Source organism: Pseudopodoces humilis, chromosome 20 (assembly GCF_049639895.1).
Source record: "Pseudopodoces humilis isolate 2021_Gansu_Grassland_sample_001 chromosome 20, ASM4963989v1, whole genome shotgun sequence".
In the NCBI taxonomy this organism is placed as follows: Eukaryota; Metazoa; Chordata; class Aves; order Passeriformes; family Paridae; genus Pseudopodoces; species Pseudopodoces humilis.
Genome location: NC_142219.1, coordinates 12560417 through 12579560, shown reverse-complemented (window position 1 = coordinate 12579560; position 19144 = coordinate 12560417). Strand labels below are relative to the sequence as shown.

General features: G+C 63.5%; 3 protein-coding genes across 3 annotated transcripts; 1 reads left to right on the top strand and 2 right to left on the bottom strand.

Annotated features, from left to right (window-relative positions):
* Window positions 1-1278: 1278 nt before the first annotated feature.
* On the bottom strand, window positions 1279-6400 carry SLC35E4 (solute carrier family 35 member E4). The gene is made up of 2 exons (XM_005524636.3): window positions 5790-6400; window positions 1279-3861 (listed from the first exon to the last, which is right to left on the bottom strand). Exons 1-2 carry the CDS (start codon window positions 6385-6387, stop codon window positions 3443-3445), a joined length of 1017 nt encoding a protein of 338 aa, XP_005524693.2. The 5' UTR covers window positions 6388-6400; the 3' UTR covers window positions 1279-3442.
* Window positions 6401-7207: 807 nt separating this feature from the next.
* On the bottom strand, window positions 7208-10813 carry TCN2 (transcobalamin 2). Its single transcript, XM_014253667.2, has 10 exons — window positions 9976-10813; window positions 9262-9451; window positions 9142-9189; window positions 8929-9062; window positions 8681-8839; window positions 8430-8605; window positions 7970-8144; window positions 7690-7882; window positions 7410-7531; window positions 7208-7313 (listed from the first exon to the last, which is right to left on the bottom strand). Exons 1-10 carry the CDS (start codon window positions 10034-10036, stop codon window positions 7252-7254), a joined length of 1320 nt encoding a protein of 439 aa, XP_014109142.2. The 5' UTR covers window positions 10037-10813; the 3' UTR covers window positions 7208-7251.
* A 683-nt stretch (window positions 10814-11496) lies between these two features.
* On the top strand, window positions 11497-19044 carry PES1 (pescadillo ribosomal biogenesis factor 1). The gene is made up of 15 exons (XM_014254005.2): window positions 11497-11778; window positions 12167-12246; window positions 12848-13001; window positions 13076-13185; window positions 14164-14335; window positions 14508-14597; window positions 15843-15959; window positions 16098-16175; window positions 16533-16622; window positions 16787-16917; window positions 17061-17186; window positions 17281-17465; window positions 17551-17720; window positions 18096-18263; window positions 18572-19044. Exons 1-15 carry the CDS (start codon window positions 11755-11757, stop codon window positions 18656-18658), a joined length of 1782 nt encoding a protein of 593 aa, XP_014109480.2. The 5' UTR covers window positions 11497-11754; the 3' UTR covers window positions 18659-19044.
* The last annotated feature ends 100 nt before the right edge of the window (window positions 19045-19144 follow it).

The window sequence follows — 19144 nt, the reverse complement described above, 5'->3', positions numbered from 1 at the left end:
CCTGAAAAACCCCAGGGCTGGGATGCCTTTTCCTTGTCCAGCTTGGCTGGAGCAGCACCGGACTCAGCCCATGGGCAGCTGTCGGTGTGGTGAGAAACCAAATCCTTCCTGGGGCCGGAGCAGAGGGATAACAGCAGGGCTGAGATCATGGCCTGGAATACTCGGAGAGAGAGTCACCACACCCAGCCACACCTCCTGCCACTGCTGGACTTTCCACGGGCAACACAAACCCCAATCCCAGCAGGAATGCTGCCCTTGGGACCGCCATGAGCAGCCCGGCCACTGTCACCACTGCACAGGGACACACACCGTCCACGCTCCCGGGAGCTGCAGGGCACCGGGAGCACCACAAGGCACCGAATCCAGGGTGGAAAAGGCAAAGCCAGGGATGGAGCCAGGGATGGAGCCAGGATCCGGGCAGACCCAGTGCCAGCAAACGAGTCAGGGGGCTGGGATAGACAGGGAGTCCCTGGGGCTGGGCTCCCGAGGCAGCGATGCTGCAGGTGGCAGGTTTGCAGGTTTGCAGGTCTCAGCCCTCCCTTCCAACACTCCCCGCTATGAAAAAGCCTCTGGAATGTGAGCGCAGAAAGCAAACAGGCTCCCGGCCAGAGCAGGGCTGATAACTGCGGGCCCTTTGTGTCCTTTTTGGGTGGGCACCTCTCCAGCCACACCTTGGCACAGCTGGGCACGCCCTCACCTTGGGAAGGAGCCGTTCCTCAGGTGCTGCTGCTGGAAGCAGCCTCAAATCACTGCCCTAATAATGGGAAAAAATCGCTGTTTGGAAAAGAGGGCAGGAACCAGTGGGGATTTTCCAGGGGAAGTGGGGTTGTGTTTGTGTCTTCAAGTGAGTCACCAGGCTAGAGAGGGGCGGGACAAGCAACACATGGTGTGACTTTTGGGGCTGTCCTGTGCGAGGCAAGGAGCTGGACCCCATGATCCTTGTGGGTCCATTCCAACCCAGGATACTCCACGATTCCATGACTCAGGGGACAGGATGCTCCAGCGTCGTGCCACCCCAGGGCAGGGCAAAGCTCCCAGCCCTTTTCCAGACATTTGTGGTCAGTGACTGCTCTCCCTGTCACTGCATCCCTCCCGTGTCCTGTGGATGTCCCAGTGCCAGCCCCGGGGCTGCCAAACCACAGCTGTCCCTGCTGGAGCTGGAGCTGCTTCCCAGGAGCTGGAACATCCTGAGGCATCCTGTGCCTCAGTTTCCTATCCCTGCACTGGGTGATCCTCCCTTCCTTCCTTCTTGGCCAGGAGATCACTGGGAACCGAGGGTGGAGTACAACAAAAATAGAGCTTTATTTTGGGACAAGTGCAATCGGAGCTGGGTCCTTGGGCCCCGGCGTGGAGATACAAGTGTGACAACGGCCACCACGGAGCCCAGCAGTGGTGCCAGGCACACACACACTGGGCTGTCCCTTTGCCACGGTCAGCATGTTCTGTGTCACAGCCCAGCACTGTCCTGGAGTGATGGCAGCTGGCCCAGGCTGCTCCCGTCCCCTCGGCTGGGCTCTCACCATCTCTGCCACGGATGCCAGTCTGCAGCGAGCTGGGAGGGATGGGGATAGAGGGGGCTGAGGGGCGTGCTGGAGAAAAAGACACTGGCAGCAGCACCGGCAGCCCTGTGGGATTGTCACAACACGGTGGGGATGGGACAGGAGGGGACACGCGCCTGCCCTGTCCTGGGCGTTCGGTTCAGCCACAAGAACCGAGTGTACACAGAGAGCCAGGGGCCACTCCAGCCAGCAGAGCTCAGTAGTGACACACACACACACACACACACACACACACACACACACACACACGGCTGTTTGCCCAGGTGACACAGCAGCTGGATGCACGGAGGAGCTGGGCACACACAGCTGTGTATCCAGAGCCAGTCACTGGGTGTGCCCTGTGCACACACACAGGAACCTGCTCACCTGCACAGAGCCCCTGTGCACAGCGGTACCTGCCAGCAGCACACACCTGCACACACACACGGAGCCGTGCACAGCAGCACGTGTGTCACACACTCAACTGTGGACAGTCTGTAGCAATACACACGTGCCTACAAGCACGAGACCTGCTTGAACATAGAGCCTGTGCACACCAATGTGTGCAGCGTCACACACATCAACACACACGTCCCACACAGAGCCCTGCTCACACCTGCAGAGCCTGTGCACACCTACAAGCACAGAGCTGTGCTCAGACCCATTCACACCCGAGTGTGCAATTCAACACACGTACACACAGCAGTGCACACAACACGTGCACACCAGCACATCCAAATGCACAGGGCTGTGCACACCAGCACACACAGACACTGCGCAAAGCAGGACGTGCACACTCACATCAGGGCACACAGGTGCACACAGCCATGCACACCGACACACGTGTGCACCTCAGCACCTGTGTGTGCATGGAGCCCTGCACACCAGCACAGTCACACACACCGGTACACACCGGCACAGACACACACACCGGCACACACCGGCACAGACACACACACCGGTACACACCGGCACAGTCACAGGGTGTGCAGGCTCACACACACCAGCACACACACAGACACAGGGTGTGCAGGCTCACACACACAGACACAGTGTGTGCAGGCTCACACACACACAGACACACACAAGAGCAGTGTGTGCAGCTCACACACACACAGACACAGGGTGTGCAGCTCACACACACACAGACACAGTGTGTGCAGCTCACACACACCAGCACACACACAGGAGCAGTGTGTGCAGCTCACACACACCAGCACACACACAGGAGCAGTGTGTGCAGCTCACACACACACAGACACAGGGTGTGCAGCTCACACACACACAGACACACACAGGAGCAGTGTGTGCAGCTCACACACACACAGACACACACAGGAGCAGTGTGTGCAGCTCACACACATACAGACACACACAGGAGCAGTGTGTGCAGCTCACACACACACAGGAGCAGTGTGTGCAGCTCACACACACACAGGAGCAGTGTGTGCAGCTCACACACACACAGGAGCAGTGTGTGCAGCTCACACACATACAGACACACACAGGAGCAGTGTGTGCAGCTCACACACACACAGACACAGGGTGTGCAGCTCACACACAGCAGCACACACACAGGAGCAGTGTATGCAGCTCACACACACACAGACACACACAGGAGCAGTGTGTGCAGCTCACACACACACAGACACAGGGTGTGCAGCTCACACACAGCAGCACACACACAGGAGCAGTGTATGCAGCTCACACACACACAGACACACACAGGAGCAGTGTGTGCAGCTCACACACACACAGACACAGGGTGTGCAGCTCACACACACACAGACACAGTGTGTGCAGCTCACACACACACAGGAGCAGTGTGTGCAGCTCACACACACCACCACACACGTGCACAGCATTCCCCAGAGCCCTCCTGGCCCCCAGTCCCCCGCGGGTCCCTACTCGTGCCGCAGGTGCCCACGCAGGCCCCAGCAGGCGGCCAGGAGCCGGGGCTGGTGGTACAGCACCATCCCGGCCAGCGTCAGCGCCACGCCGACGTAGCCCAGCGCGCCCAGCTGCGTGCCGAACAGCAGCCACGACAGCAGCAAGTTGCCCACCACGGTGAGGCTGCCCAGGAGGTGCAGCGTGAGGGCCGAGGTGAGGGACAGGAGGCAGGAGGTGGCCAGGTTGTAGAGGACGGAGCCCAGGCAGCTGAGCAGGACGCAGCCCCAGAGCGCGGCGTCGGGACGAAGGACGCCCTGCCACGAGGGACCCAGCTCCAGCGCCACGGCCGCCCCGAACAGCAGCACGAAGCTGGGCAGGGATGTCAGGCCGAGCAGCGACAGCGCGTCCAGACGGTCCTCCTGCAGCAGCACACCTGGGGGGACAGGGGACAGTCAGTGGCACATCCCACGGGAACAGCCACCAACAGGACACAAAGCAGTAAAGAAATCCCAAATGTCACTGGGAAGGGGAAAATGATGGGGGGCTGTTCCTTCCATGGGCCGGGGGTCCCAGTTTAGAGCGAAGCAGTAAAATCACAGACAAAGGCCTATTTAAAGTCAGGGAGGGTATGTGTCTTACTACGGCCGTGTGGAGTCACCTCTCAGAGACGGACACGCCCCACCACTGCCCCTCATTCCCTATTTATTCCCTAAATTACATATGCATAGATGACACAATGCACTATACATATTCATTGTCTAACCCCGCCTGTTCTCGCCTCGTATGGCGATGAGCTTCACGCCCCTCTGGGCATGCTCAGTTCTTCTTTTGAAATGGGTCTGGGGTCCTTTTTAATGAAATCTTCTTCTTCGGGCTTGAACTTTTCAACTGTGCCCTGTTGGCAGCTCTCCTGCTCCTCCTGGGACATAGTTCAGATTTCCTGCCTGCAGGTGTGCCCACAGTTCCTTTCCACAATAGTCTATTTTTCTTGTCTCCTTCTATAAACACAATTTAGGACAAGTAAGTGATATAGGGTCTTATTCTAATTAAGGTTTAATACAAGCAGAAAAATATATATATCCTTGGTCTATTCATTTCATCTTGGCAATCGCTATGTATTCCTTCTGCAAGCAGGTGTATAGCCTAACTACACCTAGTAATAATTAACTACTAACATTGCTCTTATCTCTTTTATATTTTTCTTTTACTTTGAATTTCCTTAAGTTACTCTTATTCTAGTCAAAATCTTAATTTCCTAATTTTCTTCACTCAAGAGGTTCCCTGGTTTGGATGTGTCTCTGTTCAGGAGTCCTTCATTTCTGGGATTCCTTGGTTTAGGGGTGCCTTGCTTCAGGGGTGTCCCACTCTGGGTGCCTGTGTTTGGGGTCAGAGTGCCACAGGGAGGGTTGCACAGGGCAGCTTTCCCAGCCTGGTTTGGAGCATTTGTCCCCATGTCCCCCCCTCCAGGTCATCTGAGGACAGTGGGGACAGCAGGCACAGCAGGGCTGGTGCCACACACAGACATGTCCCTGCCCTCCCCAGGGCCACTGTCCATGTCCCACCAGGGACATGGTGGCAGGGCAGTGGCACAATGACCAGTGGCGTCCCTTGGGGGGCCACAGCACCCCAGTACAGCCACGGGGACCTTGGGGTGGGCACAGGGCCCCAAGCCAGAGCCCATCCCCACACTGTCCCAGTCACAGGCTCCGGAGGAAACGCTCCTTTCCCAGCCAAAAGCATTCCAGCTGGCTCCTCGCTGCCCTCCGCCAAGGACACCATGGCCCGAGTGCCACCAGAGTCCCCAGGAAGGGGGGACTCACAGGGAGTCCAGCAGCCCACAGGGATGGGACAGCCTGGGTGACCCTGTGCCAAGCTAGGGCACTTCCACTCCCCATGGCACAGGGACAGCACAGGGACACTAAAGGTGTCATCAATGACAAACTACAGTCATGTCACCTCAGGGCCACAAGCACAACACAGCCCTGAGAGAGGCAAGGGTGGCTGTGGGGTGGCACCAGAAACAGGAGTGAGCAAGGGGTGGCACCAGGGCCAACAGGGACAGGGGGTGGCACCGGGGCTGGGGTGAAACTGGGAGCCAGGGTGCCACCACTGCTGGGGTGACACTGCGGCCAGGGTGGACAAGGAGTGTCACCAGCACAAAGGTGGCACCGGGGTGACACCAGCGATAGGGTGGGGTGGCATTAGGGCTGGGGCGACACCAGGGTGCACAGTGGGCAGCAGAGCGAGCAGGGAGAACCCCGAGCAGGGGGTGGCACCGAGGTGACACCAGCACCTCTGCGCAGGGGCCGTGCCAGGGGCAGGCAGACATGCAGGAGAGGGACAGGGACAAGCGGCACTTACTCTGCTGGATGGACTTGAGGGCGCGGAGCACGGTGGCGGCCAGGAGGAAGCCGCAGCCGGGCTGGGAGAAGCAGAGCCCGCCGGCGATGCTGCAGGCGGCCCCGGCACACACCGGCCCCATGGCCCAGAACTGCAGCGGGTGCGGCCGCCGGCCCCCCAGCACCCCCAGCACCAGCGTCACCAGCGGCGTGGTGGTGGCCACGGCCTGTGCCACGTCCAGCTGCACGTAGCTCAGGCCCAGGTTGCCCAGGGCCACGCTGGTGCAGAAGGTGAGGCTGAGCAGGTAGATCCTGGCGCGGGGCCGGGGGCCCGGTGCCCGCGCCCAGCCCAGCGGGTAACCCACGGCCACGCCGGACAGCATGTGCAGCGCCGACAGCAGCAGCGGGTAGCGGAACCCGTGCGCCGCGAAGATCCACTTGTTGAGGCCGGCCATGGTGGTGCCGGTGCCCAGCCAGGCCAGCACGCTGAGGGTGAGCGGCAGCGCCGGTCCCGGCCGCCCCCCGCCCGCCTGTCCCGGGTCGGGCTTCCAGGGCCGCACGGTGCCCCCGCCCGCCGCGCTCATCGCGGCCTCATCGCCCCGCCGCGACGGCGGGCACATGGGCACCGGCTCCGCTGCCTCCGGCCGCCCCTCGCCGCTCTGCCCCGTCCTCCCGAGAGCCCCGCGATGGGTGCCGGAGGCGGCGGCGCTGGCGCGGTGGCGGCCGCGCTGTCCCCGCTCCCTGCGCGCTCCGGCCGGGGCTGCTGCCGGCGCTCAGCGCCGCGGTGGCGGGGCCATGTGCCGGGGAGGAGGCGACCGGGGCTGGCGCAAAGTTTGGTGATGGCGGGAGCGGAGGGCGGAGGCTCCTCCCGGCGAGGCCAGCGCGTCACTGCCGGGCGGGCGGGGCACGACGGGCACCGGGAACACACCCGGCTGTCACCGACCTGCGCCGGCTCCGTGCGGACAGCGGGGCCGCCCCCAAGCCCCCGCCCGGCTCCCGGCCCCAAACCGCCTCTGTCCCGGTGATTTTGGGGACCGGATTAAACTCCCGGGGGAATCACGCAGATTTGGGCACACCCGTGGGTCCCCCTCGGGCAGCGCGGTCCCCTGGACCCCCTGGGACAGTGGGGGCTCAGTACCCCCCAGAGGGTTACAGAGGAGGAGGATCCCATCTGGCACCTTGCTGAGGATGAACAGCACCGACTCAGACTCCCCAAATCTTTGGCCGTCCCAAAAAGGCTTTGGACACCCCAAAAACGGCTGCTCCCAGCAGCTGCCTGCCCCATTCCCACGTGGGACCAGGACTGGAGGAGCTGCTGGTTTTGGTCCTCCGGTCCCACTGCAGCTGTAGGACACAGGGCATCGTGTGTGTCCCCTCCTCCTGCCCCTGGCAGGTTTGGGGGGCTGGCCCACGGAAAGCAGGAGGCAGGCAGCCAGAAGGTCCTGTGCCACTGTGGGTGTTTCATTGCCATCACCCCCCACCCTCTACCACTCGCTGAGGCGCAGGATGAGGGTCTCCCCATCTTGGGGTCTGTAGTCAGCGATACCTGTGGACAAAGGGACAATGGTTTGGGGTGAGGCAGCAGCCAAGGAGTTGTGGGGGACCTCTGCCACCTCCCCAGGAGCCCCCACCCACCACTCACCCATCTGCAGGGGGGTGTTGGGCGCGGTCAGGAGCTGCCAGTAGTTCCGCTTCTCCTGCCGGGCCTCCAGTCCCAGCACCTGGGTCAGGAAGGGGCCCTGGGGGGTGTCCTGAGTGTGGAACCTGGGGGGTGGGACAGTGGGGTCAGGGGGGTGAGGGTCCGGCCTCGGCACTGCTGTACAGAGCTGCTCCCGAGGGAGCTGTGTGGTGGGAACCAGGGCGAGCCCGGTGCAGGGCACAGGTGCAGGACACACGGCCACCACAGCGTGACCCCCACGTACCTGAAGTCATGGGGTTCCAGCGCAGCAGCCGCCTGGAGCACGCCCAGGAGGGAGGCGGCGGCGGGCACGAGCACGGGGCGGTCGTAGAGCCGGAGGTCGTAGCACCAGGGCAGGGGACACTCCACCACCAGCTGCACCGTCTTGTTCCCCGGCACCTCAGCCAGGGGCTCCATGTCCAGGGGAGTCAGCGTGTCTGCGAGAAGCCACCACAGCACTGGTGACACCCAGCCACTGTGCTGACACCAGCGCTGACCCCAGTCCTGTTGCCCCCGGCTCCCACCTGGCTCCTCCTGGCAGTGCATGGAGGCGATGTCCAGGTAGGAGTGGCCGTGCAGCACCGGCAGCACCTGGGCCATGGTGGCGGCGGTGCCGAAGGCTTCCAGGTTCTCCAGCAGTGAAGACATGGCCTGGACAAACGCTGGCTCCGTCTGGCACGCACCTGTGGCCAGGAACACCTGGGACAGGGAGGGATGGAGGTGGTGGGAAGAGGAAGGAGGGTTGGTTACCTGGGCACTGCACTGCTGAGCATCACCTGCCCTGGGGCAGCTGCCCCTGCCTGGGCACTCACATCTACGTCTGCACCCCACATCTGCACCTGCACCCCACATCTGCACCTGTACTCCACACCTGCACCCCACATCTGCACCTGTACTCCACACTTGCACCCCACATCTGCAGCCTCACTTCCCACCATGCCCATTGCCAGTGGCAGCCCAGATGTCCCCTCAGGTGACACCCACCTGCAGGGCCCATGGGGTGCTGTAGATGTTGCCGATGATGCCGTCGGGGCCCTGGGCCTCGGCCATGCTCCTGCTGGCCCCGTGCGCGGCTGCCCGGAGCTCGGCCGCCAGCTCGGTCCCCACCAACTTCCTCCGCTCCAGACAGGTGAAGGCCAGAGCCACCACGGCCTCGGTGTCTGCAGGGACACCCCGGTGTCACCCCGGGGTCACACGCCACCGGGGTGCCACCACCTGTGCCCGTGGGTCCTTACCCACAGCACTGCCACTGTGCCCGAGCCTTCCATGGTGCTGGGCCGCCAAGAGCCGCCGGATCACCTCCTCCCGCACCCGCTTGTGGTGCACACACAGCGCCAGCACGCCCAGCCCGTACTGGTAGTAACTGGTGAGGGGGTGGCCGTGCCGCCGGGAGCCTGGGGACAGCGGGCGGTGTCACTGGGGTGAGCCGGTGCCTCACAGCTGGACGTGCAGGCGGGAACCCGCCCCGCAGGGACGCTCTCACCTGTCCAGTCCTCCTCCAGGTGGTACTTGAGCCATGTCACCAGCGAGCGATGGGGACTGGGTGGGGGACAGGTGGCCTGCAGCCCCAGCAGGTACAGCGCCAGCCGCCCCGTCTGCGGGGGCTCCGCCGCGCTCCTGCAAGGCAGCGGTCACTGCCAGGACACCGCCAGGGCTGTCACCTGCCCCGAGGGGACCCCGGGACACCCACACCTACGTGCTGTGCTCAGCGTCCCACCGGGAGCGGCCGCGGGCCTGCAGGCTCCTGCGGGGACAGGGGGTCAGCGTGGGCCACAGGGGCGGCCCCAAAGGCCCGTGGGGGACCCCCGGGACCCACCTGCCGTAGGGCTGCTGGAAGGTGTCCTGCAGGCGCTCCAGGTAGCGCTGCTCCAGGCGCGGGTCGTGCTCGCGGGCCAGGCGCAGGGCCAGGTACACGGCGGGGTCGGGGTCCCGGCCGGGGTCCCCCGCCAGCCCCAGCAGCCGCGCACTCAGCGCCCGCACGGCGCCCGCAGAGCCCTCCGGGGGCTCTGCCCCGGCCCGGGAGAGGCAGCGCAGGTCAGGGGGAACGAGAAGGCCGAGAGCCCCCCCCCGGCACGGCCCCGCAGCTCCACAGCCCCCCCAGAGCCGTGTGGGGCCGCGGTGGGGAGCGACCCCCGGCATCCACCCCTCCATGCACCCCAAAGCCTCAGCGTCCCCCCCACACCCCCTAAGCTCCGGATTTCCCACCAAAACAAAGAGGAAGGAACGAAGAGACGTGACATGGAGCAGGAGCACAGAGAACCCGAGGAGGTGGCAGGGGGCTGGGGTGACACCCCTGTCCCCAGGGACCCCTGGGGGGGTGGGCACGGGCAGGGGAAGGGGTTACACGGGTTGGGTTGGGGGAACTGAGCCCCGGAGAATTTGTCACCGAGAGCTGCCACGAGGCGCCGTCCGAGGCTCCGGACATGGGGCTCATCACCCCCAGCGCCGCTCCTCGGGGACCCCCCGAGCTCAGGGCGAGGCCCCGGCCGGGGGGGTCCGGGGCAGGTTTGGGGGCCGGAGCCGCACTCACCGCAGCACCGGGCGGGCAGGACCGCGGGCAGCAGCAGCAGCAGGACCAGCGGCAGCTCCATGCGGGAGCGCGACAGGGGACACGGGGGTGACAGCGCTCGGCACAGCCCCGGGAGCGGGGACAGCACGGGAAGGTGTGGCGAGGGGCCGTTTCCGCACTCTGGGGCCGAGTCAGCACAAACGGGGCAGAACTTTGGCTGAGGAGCGGCCGAGGGGAGCGGGGGCAGCCCCGGGCAGCCCGGGACACCCTGCCCGGGGCAGCCTGACCCGAGGTGCCGCTGCTCGGGTCAACACCGGCGCTCACAGCCCGAAAATAAACAAGGGCGAAACCCGGCCACATCCGGCGCCCTTGGAAACGAGAATTCCCGTGCTCGCCTCGAACGATTTAATAGAGAAAACGGAGACTGAGCGGCCTCACCCTGGAGCCGAGGGACAGGCGGGGCGGGGCACGAACCCCAAAATTAACCCCTAAAGCCGGAGGGTCCTGAGCCCCAGGGGGTAAAACCGCCCCGCCGGGGGGCCGTGGAGTCCTGAGCAACAAAAGCGAATCCCCGAGCCCAGAAGGGGATCCCGGGGCACCGCTGGGGCTCGGTCCCGTCAGCCTGGGGACCCCCGAGCACGGGGACCGGGCCTGGGGATCCGCGGCCACCGAGACCCCCCGTGCCCGAGTGTTCCCCAAACATCCGTCCCGCTGTGGGCCCCGCAGGCCGGGCACCCCCGGGCTGGTGCTTGCGATCGGTGCTGAGGCGCCAGGGACCACAGGATGGCAGCGGGACCCGCGGGCTCGGGGAGCGAACGGAGGCCGCGATCCCGGTGGGGGCCCGGCACCCGCCCCCCGCGTCTCGGTATATCCCGGCATGCCCCGCGCCATCGCTGTCTCGGTATATCCCGGCATGCCCCGCGCCATTCCTGCCTCGGTATATCCCGGCATGCCCCGCGCCATTCCTGCCTCGGTATATCCCGGCATGCCCCGCGCCATCTCTGACTCGCTATATCCCGGCATGCCCCGCGCCATCTCTGACTCGCTATATCCCGGCATGCCCCGCGCCATCGCTGCCTCGGTATATCCCGGCATGCCCCGCGCCATTCCTGCCTCGGTATATCCCGGCATGCCCCGCGCCATCTCTGACTCGCTATATCCCGGCATGCCCCGCGCCATTCCTGCCTCGGTATATCCCGGCATGCCCCGCGCCATTCCTGCCTCGGTATATCCCGGCATGCCCCGCGCCATCGCTGCCTCGGTATATCCCGGCATGCCCCGCGCCATTCCTGCCTCGGTATATCCCGGCATGCCCCGCGCCATCGCTGCCTCGGTATATCCCGGCATGCCCCGCGCCATTCCTGCCTCGGTATATCCCGGCATGCCCCGCGCCATCTCTGACTCGCTATATCCCGGCATGCCTCGCGCCACTAAGCCTCGTTATATCCCGGCATGCTTCGCTCCACACATACCTCGCTATATCCCGGCATGCCCTGCGCAGCACCGCAATATCCCAGTATGCATCGCGCCTCAGGACCCCCCCCGCCAGGGCTCTGGGCTGCCCGAGGCGCGCCTGACCGAGCCCCGTTCTGCCGCCTGTCCCGGCCCGCCCGCTCGCTCTGCCCGCTCTCTGTGCCCGCTCGCTGCTCTGTCCACGCTGTTCCCGGTGTCCGCGCTGCCCTCGTGCCCAGAGCGGGCCCGCTCCGGTGTGCGCAGGCCGGGCAGTAGGCGCAGGCAGGGCGCGGGCAGCGCGGGGTCCTGCGTTGCGCGGGCGCACGTGGCTGTGGCGGCGGCGGGGCCATGGGTGGGCTGGAGAAGAAGAAGGTACCAAACCTTTCCCGACCCCTCCTTTCGGCCGCGGTCACGCTCCCGGGGCCTGTGCTCACCGCCCGGTGCCTTTTCGTGCCGTTCCTTCCCCCCTGCCCTCTCCGTGTCCCCCGCTGTCGGTCCGTGGCTGCTGTCCCCGTTCGGGTGCCTGTGACGCCCCTCCGGCAGTGTCGTGTCCCTGGCAGCGGTGCTCGCCCCCTCTCCCGGTGCCCGGCTCCGCTCCTGCTCCCGCATTGCCCGGGCTCGGTGCCCCTTTCCAGCCCCCCCACCCCCCGGTTCCCGTTTCTGCTCCCTCTCCGTTCCCAGGGGTCCCGGTGGCCCCGGGGCGGTTCCGGGGTTCCCCTCAGCCCCCCGAGCTTCCCCCGACGGCCCTGTCTCTCCCCAGTACGAGCGCGGAGCCGTCACCAACTACATCACCCGGAACCGGGCACGGAAGAAGCTGCAGCTGAGCCTGCCCGACTTCAGGTGCGTCCGGGACCCCCGGAACTCCCCGGACCCCCTGAGACCCCGCACCCCCTTCCGCTGCCCCCTACTCCCATCCCTCCAAACCTCCGGTCCCCTTGAATTCCCCCGGTTCCCACCCAGGGAAGCGATGAGAGATGGAGCCTGTGGTGGGTGTGTGGAGTGGCCCCGGGTTCCCCTAAACCTCTCCCCCGGGATCCTCGGTGCCTCTGAACTCCCTCCCAAACCCCCTGAAGCCCCCAGGCACCCCTGAACTCCCCTCAGTGCCCTACCCCCGATCCCCAGGACCCCCCCCGTGGGACCCCTGAACTGCCCTCAGACCCCACAGCCCTCCTGCTCCCCTTAAGGCTCCCCATAACTCCTGAACTCTGCCCATCCAGACCCCACTGATCGCCCCCAGTTCCCCTTGGGGCAGCAGAGGGACTCAGGTCTGTGCTGGGTGTGTGGGGTGGCCCTTGGGGTGGCCTTTTCCCTCGGTGTCACGGAGCAGTGTCCCGTGTGTCCTGGGTTTCAGGGGCTCCCCCTCCAAGGGAAGGGTGTGAGGTGTCCCAGGGGACACAGGGGTGCCGTGGCCCCTCTTTCCCAGCCCTGTCCCTGTCCCCAGGCGCCTCTGCATCCTCAAGGGGATCTACCCCCACGAACCCAAGCACAAGAAGAAGGTGAACAAGGGCTCCACAGCCCCCAGGACCTTCTACCTGCTCAAGGACATCAAATTCCTGCTCCATGAGCCCATTGTCAACAAATTCCGGGAATACAAGGTATTTATGCCACCCAAGGGGCCCCTGGGGCTCGTCCTGTGCCACAGAGCTCCCACGTGCCCCTGTCCCCCCAGGTGTTTGTCCGGAAGCTCCGCAAGGCGTACGGGAAGAGCGAGTGGGGCGCTGTAGAACGGCTGAAGGACAACAAACCCACCTACAAACTCGACCACATCGTCAAGGAGAGGTGAGGCAACCCTGGCAGAGCCACCTGGAGCATCCACCTCTGGGGCCCTGCACAGGAGGGACCTGGAGCTGCTGGAGCCAGTCCAGAGGAGGCCATGGAGCTGCTCCAAGGGCTGGAGCCAGGCTGGGAGAGCTGGGGGTGCTCACCTGGAGAGGAGAAGGCTCCAGGGACACCTCAGAGCCCCTTCCAGGGCCTAAAGGGGCTCCAGGAGAGCTGGAGAGGGACTGGGGACAAGGGATGGAGGGACAGGACACAGGGAATGGCTCCCACTGCCAGAGGGCAGGGCTGGATGGGATATTGGGCAGGAATTGTTCCCTGGCAGGGTGGGCAGGCCCTGGCACAGGGTGCCCAGAGCAGCTGGGGCTGCCCCTGGATCCCTGGCAGTGCCCAAGGCCAGGCTGGACATTGGGGCTTGGAGCAGCCTGGGACAGTGGGAGGTGTCCCTGCCATGGCAGGGGTGGCACTGGATGATCTGTAAGGTCCCTGCTGACCCAAACTATCCTGGGATTCTATGATCTTTCACCACATCCATCCCTCTCTGGGAATCCACCTCATGCACTATTTTTGGAGTTTTTGATGGAATTTTGTGTTTCTGAGCTGGAGAAGAAGGAATGAGAGAGCAGGGAATGCCCAGCCATCCTGGGTGGCTCCAGGGGAACACAGGGAACTCCCCTGCTCTCCCTGTGGGGCATTTTCCTCGGAGAGCTGGTGAAGGGTTAATGCTACCAAGGCTTTGGTGTGTTTGCTGACAGTGAGAAAGGAGGAGGACACAGGAGGGAGGAAACCCCATAAGTCTTATGGGTGCTTTCCTAAATCAGGATATTCCATCGTTCTCTGACGGGTTGTGCTGGGATGTGCCAGTGGATGCTCCCCAGTTCCCATTCCTTTCTCACTCAGGGTCTCCCCCAGCCCCAGCAGCTTTTGCAGGGCTCTGGGGCTGGGTGTGACCCCTCCCCCTTGTCCCTTACCTGGGCACAGGTACCCCACGTTCATCGACGCCCTGCGGGACCTGGACGATGCCCTGTCCATGTGTTTCCTGTTCTCCACCTTCCCCCGCACCGGCAAGTGCCACGTCCAGACCATCCAGCTGTGCCGGCGCCTGGCCGTGGAGTTCCAGAACTACGTCATCGCCTCGCGCTCCCTGCGCAAGGTGGGGGCTGTGGGGAGCTGCCTTTGGGCACTGGGAGCCGCTGGGATGTCGGATCCCGGATCCCGCTGGGACCTGGCGCTCCCTGAGGAGCCTCCTGCCGAGGGAAGGGGTGACAGTGACAGGGACACAGCGATCCTGCTTCCTCCCGCTGAGCCTCTGCTCTGTCTGCCAGGTGTTCCTCTCCATCAAGGGCATCTACTACCAGGCAGAGGTGCTGGGGCAGCCGATCACCTGGATCACCCCCTACGCCTTCGCCCACGACGTGAGTGCCTGGGACGAGCCTGGGGGATCTCCAGGGAAGGGCTGAGGGACCGGCCCCTGGCAGATGAGGCTGTGCCCAGCCTGTGGTGAGAGCACAGGGCCTGGCTGCAGAGGCACGGGGGGACACAGCCCTCTGTCACCTCGGGATCCCCCGGGGCTGCCTGTACCAGTCTCCGCAGTTCCCCGTGTCCTCGATCATCGAAGTGCTCCTTTATCAGCCATTAAAGATTAACCTGTGGGAGCGAGTGAAGTGGAGGGAAGGGATGAGTCAGATCTGCAGCCTCCCCAAGGGGATTCTGCTGTCTCCCCCAGGCAGCAGGGCAAGGGGAGGTCCCCACTGGGCTGGGACAGATTCCCCTGAGCCTTGGCAGGAGGTCACAGGCACGGCAGGGCCCTCTCCATTCACTCATGGGATTTCCAGGGCTGGGCACGGTTGGGTTGAGGCTTTGTGGTTTTATGGTTCTGAATCACAGAACCCCAGAATGTTTTCAGTTGGAAGGGATCTTACACTCCATCCCATTCCACCCCTGCCATGGACAGGGACACCTTCCATTGGACCAGGTGGCTCCAAGCCCCATCCAGGCTGGCCTTGAACACTTCAGGGATCCAGGGGCAGCCACGGTTTCTCTGGGCACCCTGTGCCAGGGCCTCATCATCCTCACAGGGAGGAATTCCTTCCCAATATCCCATTTATCCCTGCCCTCTGTCAGGGGGAAGCCATTGCCCCTTGTCCTTGTCCTGCTCTTGTCCAGCTCTGCCATACCCTATACTCTTCACCTTGAAGAGTTGGAGTTCCTGGACCAAACCCCAAGGTCCACATTGATGATGGGATGAAGTGTTCCATGAATCCAGGCATAGAGGGGTGGCAGCAGGACCCTGGGGGAAGCCTGCAGAGTTCTCCCTTCCCAGAGTCAGGCAGTGCCTGTGGCATCTCTGCAATTGGAGCATGTTTAGGCTGGAGGTCAGGGCAAGGTTCTTCCCCCAGAGGTGCTGGCACTGCCCAGGCTCCCCAGGGAATGGGCACGGCCCCGAGGCTGCCAGAGCTCCAGGAGCGTTTGGACAGCGCTGCCAGGGGTGCCCAGGGTGGGGTTGTTGGGGGGTCTGGGCAGGGCAGGGACTGGGCAGGAAAATCCTGTGGGTCCCTTCCTAAATGGGGATATTATGTGATCCTTCTCCCTGTGGGTGGGATGGGCCTGTAGAGGGAGGTTCTTTTATCCCTGTGTCCCCCCATCCCGTGTGCTGGCAGCACCCCACAGATGTGGATTACCGGGTCATGGCCACCTTCACCGAGTTCTACACCACCCTCCTGGGCTTTGTCAACTTCCGCCTCTACCACTCCCTGAACCTGCAGTACCCCCCCAAGGTGAGGCCACCACCCCGGGGTCACCGTGTCCCACCCTGGGGTGGCGGCAACCCGGAGCGGTGAGAGGGAGGGTGGACATGAGGGATTTTTGGGATCTCTGTTTTTGGGAGCTGCTTCCACACCCTTTTTCCTCCCCAGATTGACAGCCAAGCTGAGGATGAGCTGAAGCCTGCAGAGGGCAAGGAGTATGCAATGGATTCAGAGAGCTACCTGGAGGTGAGGGACACTGCTGGCACTGTGGCCCACGGGGACACTGTGTGGCCTTCGTGTCCTGCCCACAGCCCTCCTGGTATGGCACTGAAGGACAGAGGCACATCCCTGCAGGGTGGAGGGGGCTGATCCCAAACTCCCTGTTCGTGTAGGGCAGAGCTGGGCTCGGCCTCAGGCACCACTGGCCTCCCCCCTGCATGGCTAGGGACCCGCTGAGTCCCATGTAGGGGACAGTGCCTGGAGGAGGCTGAATTCTGTCCAGGCCCTGGCTCTTCTGGCCACTTGCTCTGAGAAATCCCCTTCTCCCATGGGGCTGGCCCTTTATCCCACCCCTGGATGTGACTCTGTGTTCTCTCCCTGCAGAGGCTCTCCGCTCTGAGCGCCAGCCTGGCCCGGGTGGTGGCTCCAACCCATGAGGATGAGGTGGAGATTGATGAATTCCCAGTAGAGGGGGTAAGATCCTGGTGGGGAGCTCATCCCTGGCCTGGATGAGGAGAGGGGATCCTGTCCTGTGCCCAGGCTGGCAGTTTGGGACAGCTCCTGAGACCCCTCTTTGCCAAGGGGGGCTTGGCAAGGGCCGTGTGTGAGGAGGAGGCTGAGGGCTTTGCTCTGAGCAGGAGACAGCAGAGCTGATGGACGCCAAGAAGAAGGAGCAGGAGGCTCTGGAGAAGCACAAGAAGCTCTTTGAGGGGCTGCGCTTCTTCCTCAACAGGGAGGTGCCCCGGGAGCCGCTGGCCTTCGTCATCCGGTGCGTGATGGGCACGAGACCCTCGGCAGCCCTGGCCTCCCCCTCTGGCAGGACTTTTGGGACCCAGCCACCTGATGTCCTGTGGGTGGGGTGACCCTGAGGCTCCCACCTGCCCCCCTGACTCCTCATGGCGTTGCCCACAGGAGCTTTGGTGGCCAGGTGTCCTGGGACAAGTCCCTGTGCATAGGTGCCACCTACGACGCCGCCGACCCGTCCATCACCCACCACATCATCGACCGGCCCCACGTGGACAAGCAGGTGGTTGGCAGGTGGGTGAGGCAGGGGGGCCCTCCCCACAGCAGCCGTCCCAGAGCTGTCCCATGGGCAGCCGAGCCTGAGGTGGGACCCCTCTGCCTCGCCCAGGTACTACCTGCAGCCCCAGTGGGTTTTTGACTCGGTCAACGCCAAGCTGTGCCTGCCCGTGGCTGATTATTTCCCCGGGGTCCTGCTGCCCCCGCACCTCTCGCCCTTCGTGACGGAGAAGGAGGGTGACTACATCCCTCCTGAGAAGCTGAAGCTGCTGGCCCTGCAGAGGGGAGAGAATCCAGGTGCTGGGAGCCCTCAGAGGAGTTTGGGAGCTGGGCTGTGCCCGCTGCAGAGCATCCCAAGGGTAATGGTGGTGTCTCCTTGTAGATGAAGAGAGTGAAGAGGAGGAGGAGGAGGAGGAGGAGGAGGAAGGTGGCAATGACAAAGAAGAGGAGGAAGAGGAAGATGAGTCTGAAAAAGAAGAGGAGATGAAATTACAGAAGATGGAAGAGCAAAGGATGGAAGAACAGAAGACTCAGAGTACTGAGAACAAAAAGGTGGGAGCCCATGGAGGCAGCTCTGGTGTCACTGACCCTGCTGAGGGGTGGTCCCTGTCCTGGGACCACTGGGACACTCGGTCATGGAATGGTTTGGCTTGGGAGGGGCCTTAAAGCTTATCTTGCTCTGCCATGGGCAGGGACACCTCCCACTGCCCCAGGTTGCTCCAAACCCTGTCCAGCCTGGCCTGGAACACTTCCAGGGGTGCTCCTGGTCCCACATTCAAGAGCTGCAGCTCCCACCCCTGTCAGGGCCTGCTGCAGGTCCAGAGGGAGCTGTGGCTGTCCCTGGCCCGCAGTGAATGGGCTGGAAATGCCTGTCCCTGTGGAAGGAGGGTGGGTTCCTGGTATCCTGAGCTCCCTGGCTCCCCACAGGTGCTTCCTGTGAAGGTGACAGCGGGGAAGGTGTGGGTGGAGGACAAGCAGCGCCTGGAGCAGGAGCAGCAGAGCGAGGAGAAGCGCTTGGCCATCATGATGATGAAGAAGAGGGAGAAGTACCTCTACAAGAAGATCATGTTCGGGAAGAAGCGCAAAATCCGCGAGGTACGGAGACTGGGCCCCTCACCTACATCCTGGGACGGGCTCTTCCCAAACCCACTTGTTCTTTCCACTCCTCCCCGTCCCTGATGAAGGTGTATGAGGTCCCTTCCAGTGTCCCCAGGCTGCCCCATGGTGGGCCAGAGCTCCCTGTGCCCCCTCAGGGCTGTGGCTCCTGCGGCCACTTTCCTTATCCCATCCCTGATCCCAGTGCTGTGGGGTCCATCCTCCACGTGCAGCTGGAGCTTTGGTGGGACCAAGGGGCTGCAGCCCCTGTCCTGCTCTGACTGAGGGTCTCGGGGGTCTCTCCCCAGGCCAAGAAACTGGCTGAGAAGAGGAAAGCCCACGATGCAGCCCTCAAGGAGCAGAAGAAGAAGAGCAAGAAGGCACGACAGGCGTGACCGGGCCAGGGGCTCCTGGATGGTTTTCCACTGCTACTTTTGGGTGGAAAGCCCTTGGCTTTGCTCCTGGGACAGAAAGGCTGGATTTGAAATGGATCCCATCTGTAAATAGATCTGCTGCTCTGCCTTTCCCTTGGTGCTCTCTGCGGAATCGGTGTTACAAGGACTGTTGTCTCCATGCTAGTGCCACCTCTGTGTGAGGAAGAGGAGGCCAAGAGGAGCTCTGGGATCGTTCCGTGTGAATTTGCACAGCCCTGGGTGCTGGAGCCTGGCTCCCAGGAGCACCCCAGGGCAGAGGAGTGCGGAGCATGGATCTGCTTCCCAGTATCCACACAGAACCATATTCCCTTGTATTTTTATTTTTAATTAAAGAAGGTGACGCTTTCCTCCTGGTGTTTGTTGTCTGCTCCTTCTGCCTGGGCATGGGGGAGGCTCCCCCATCAGGATGGATGTGGATGGAAGTGGAGATCCATGGCTGATGCCAGG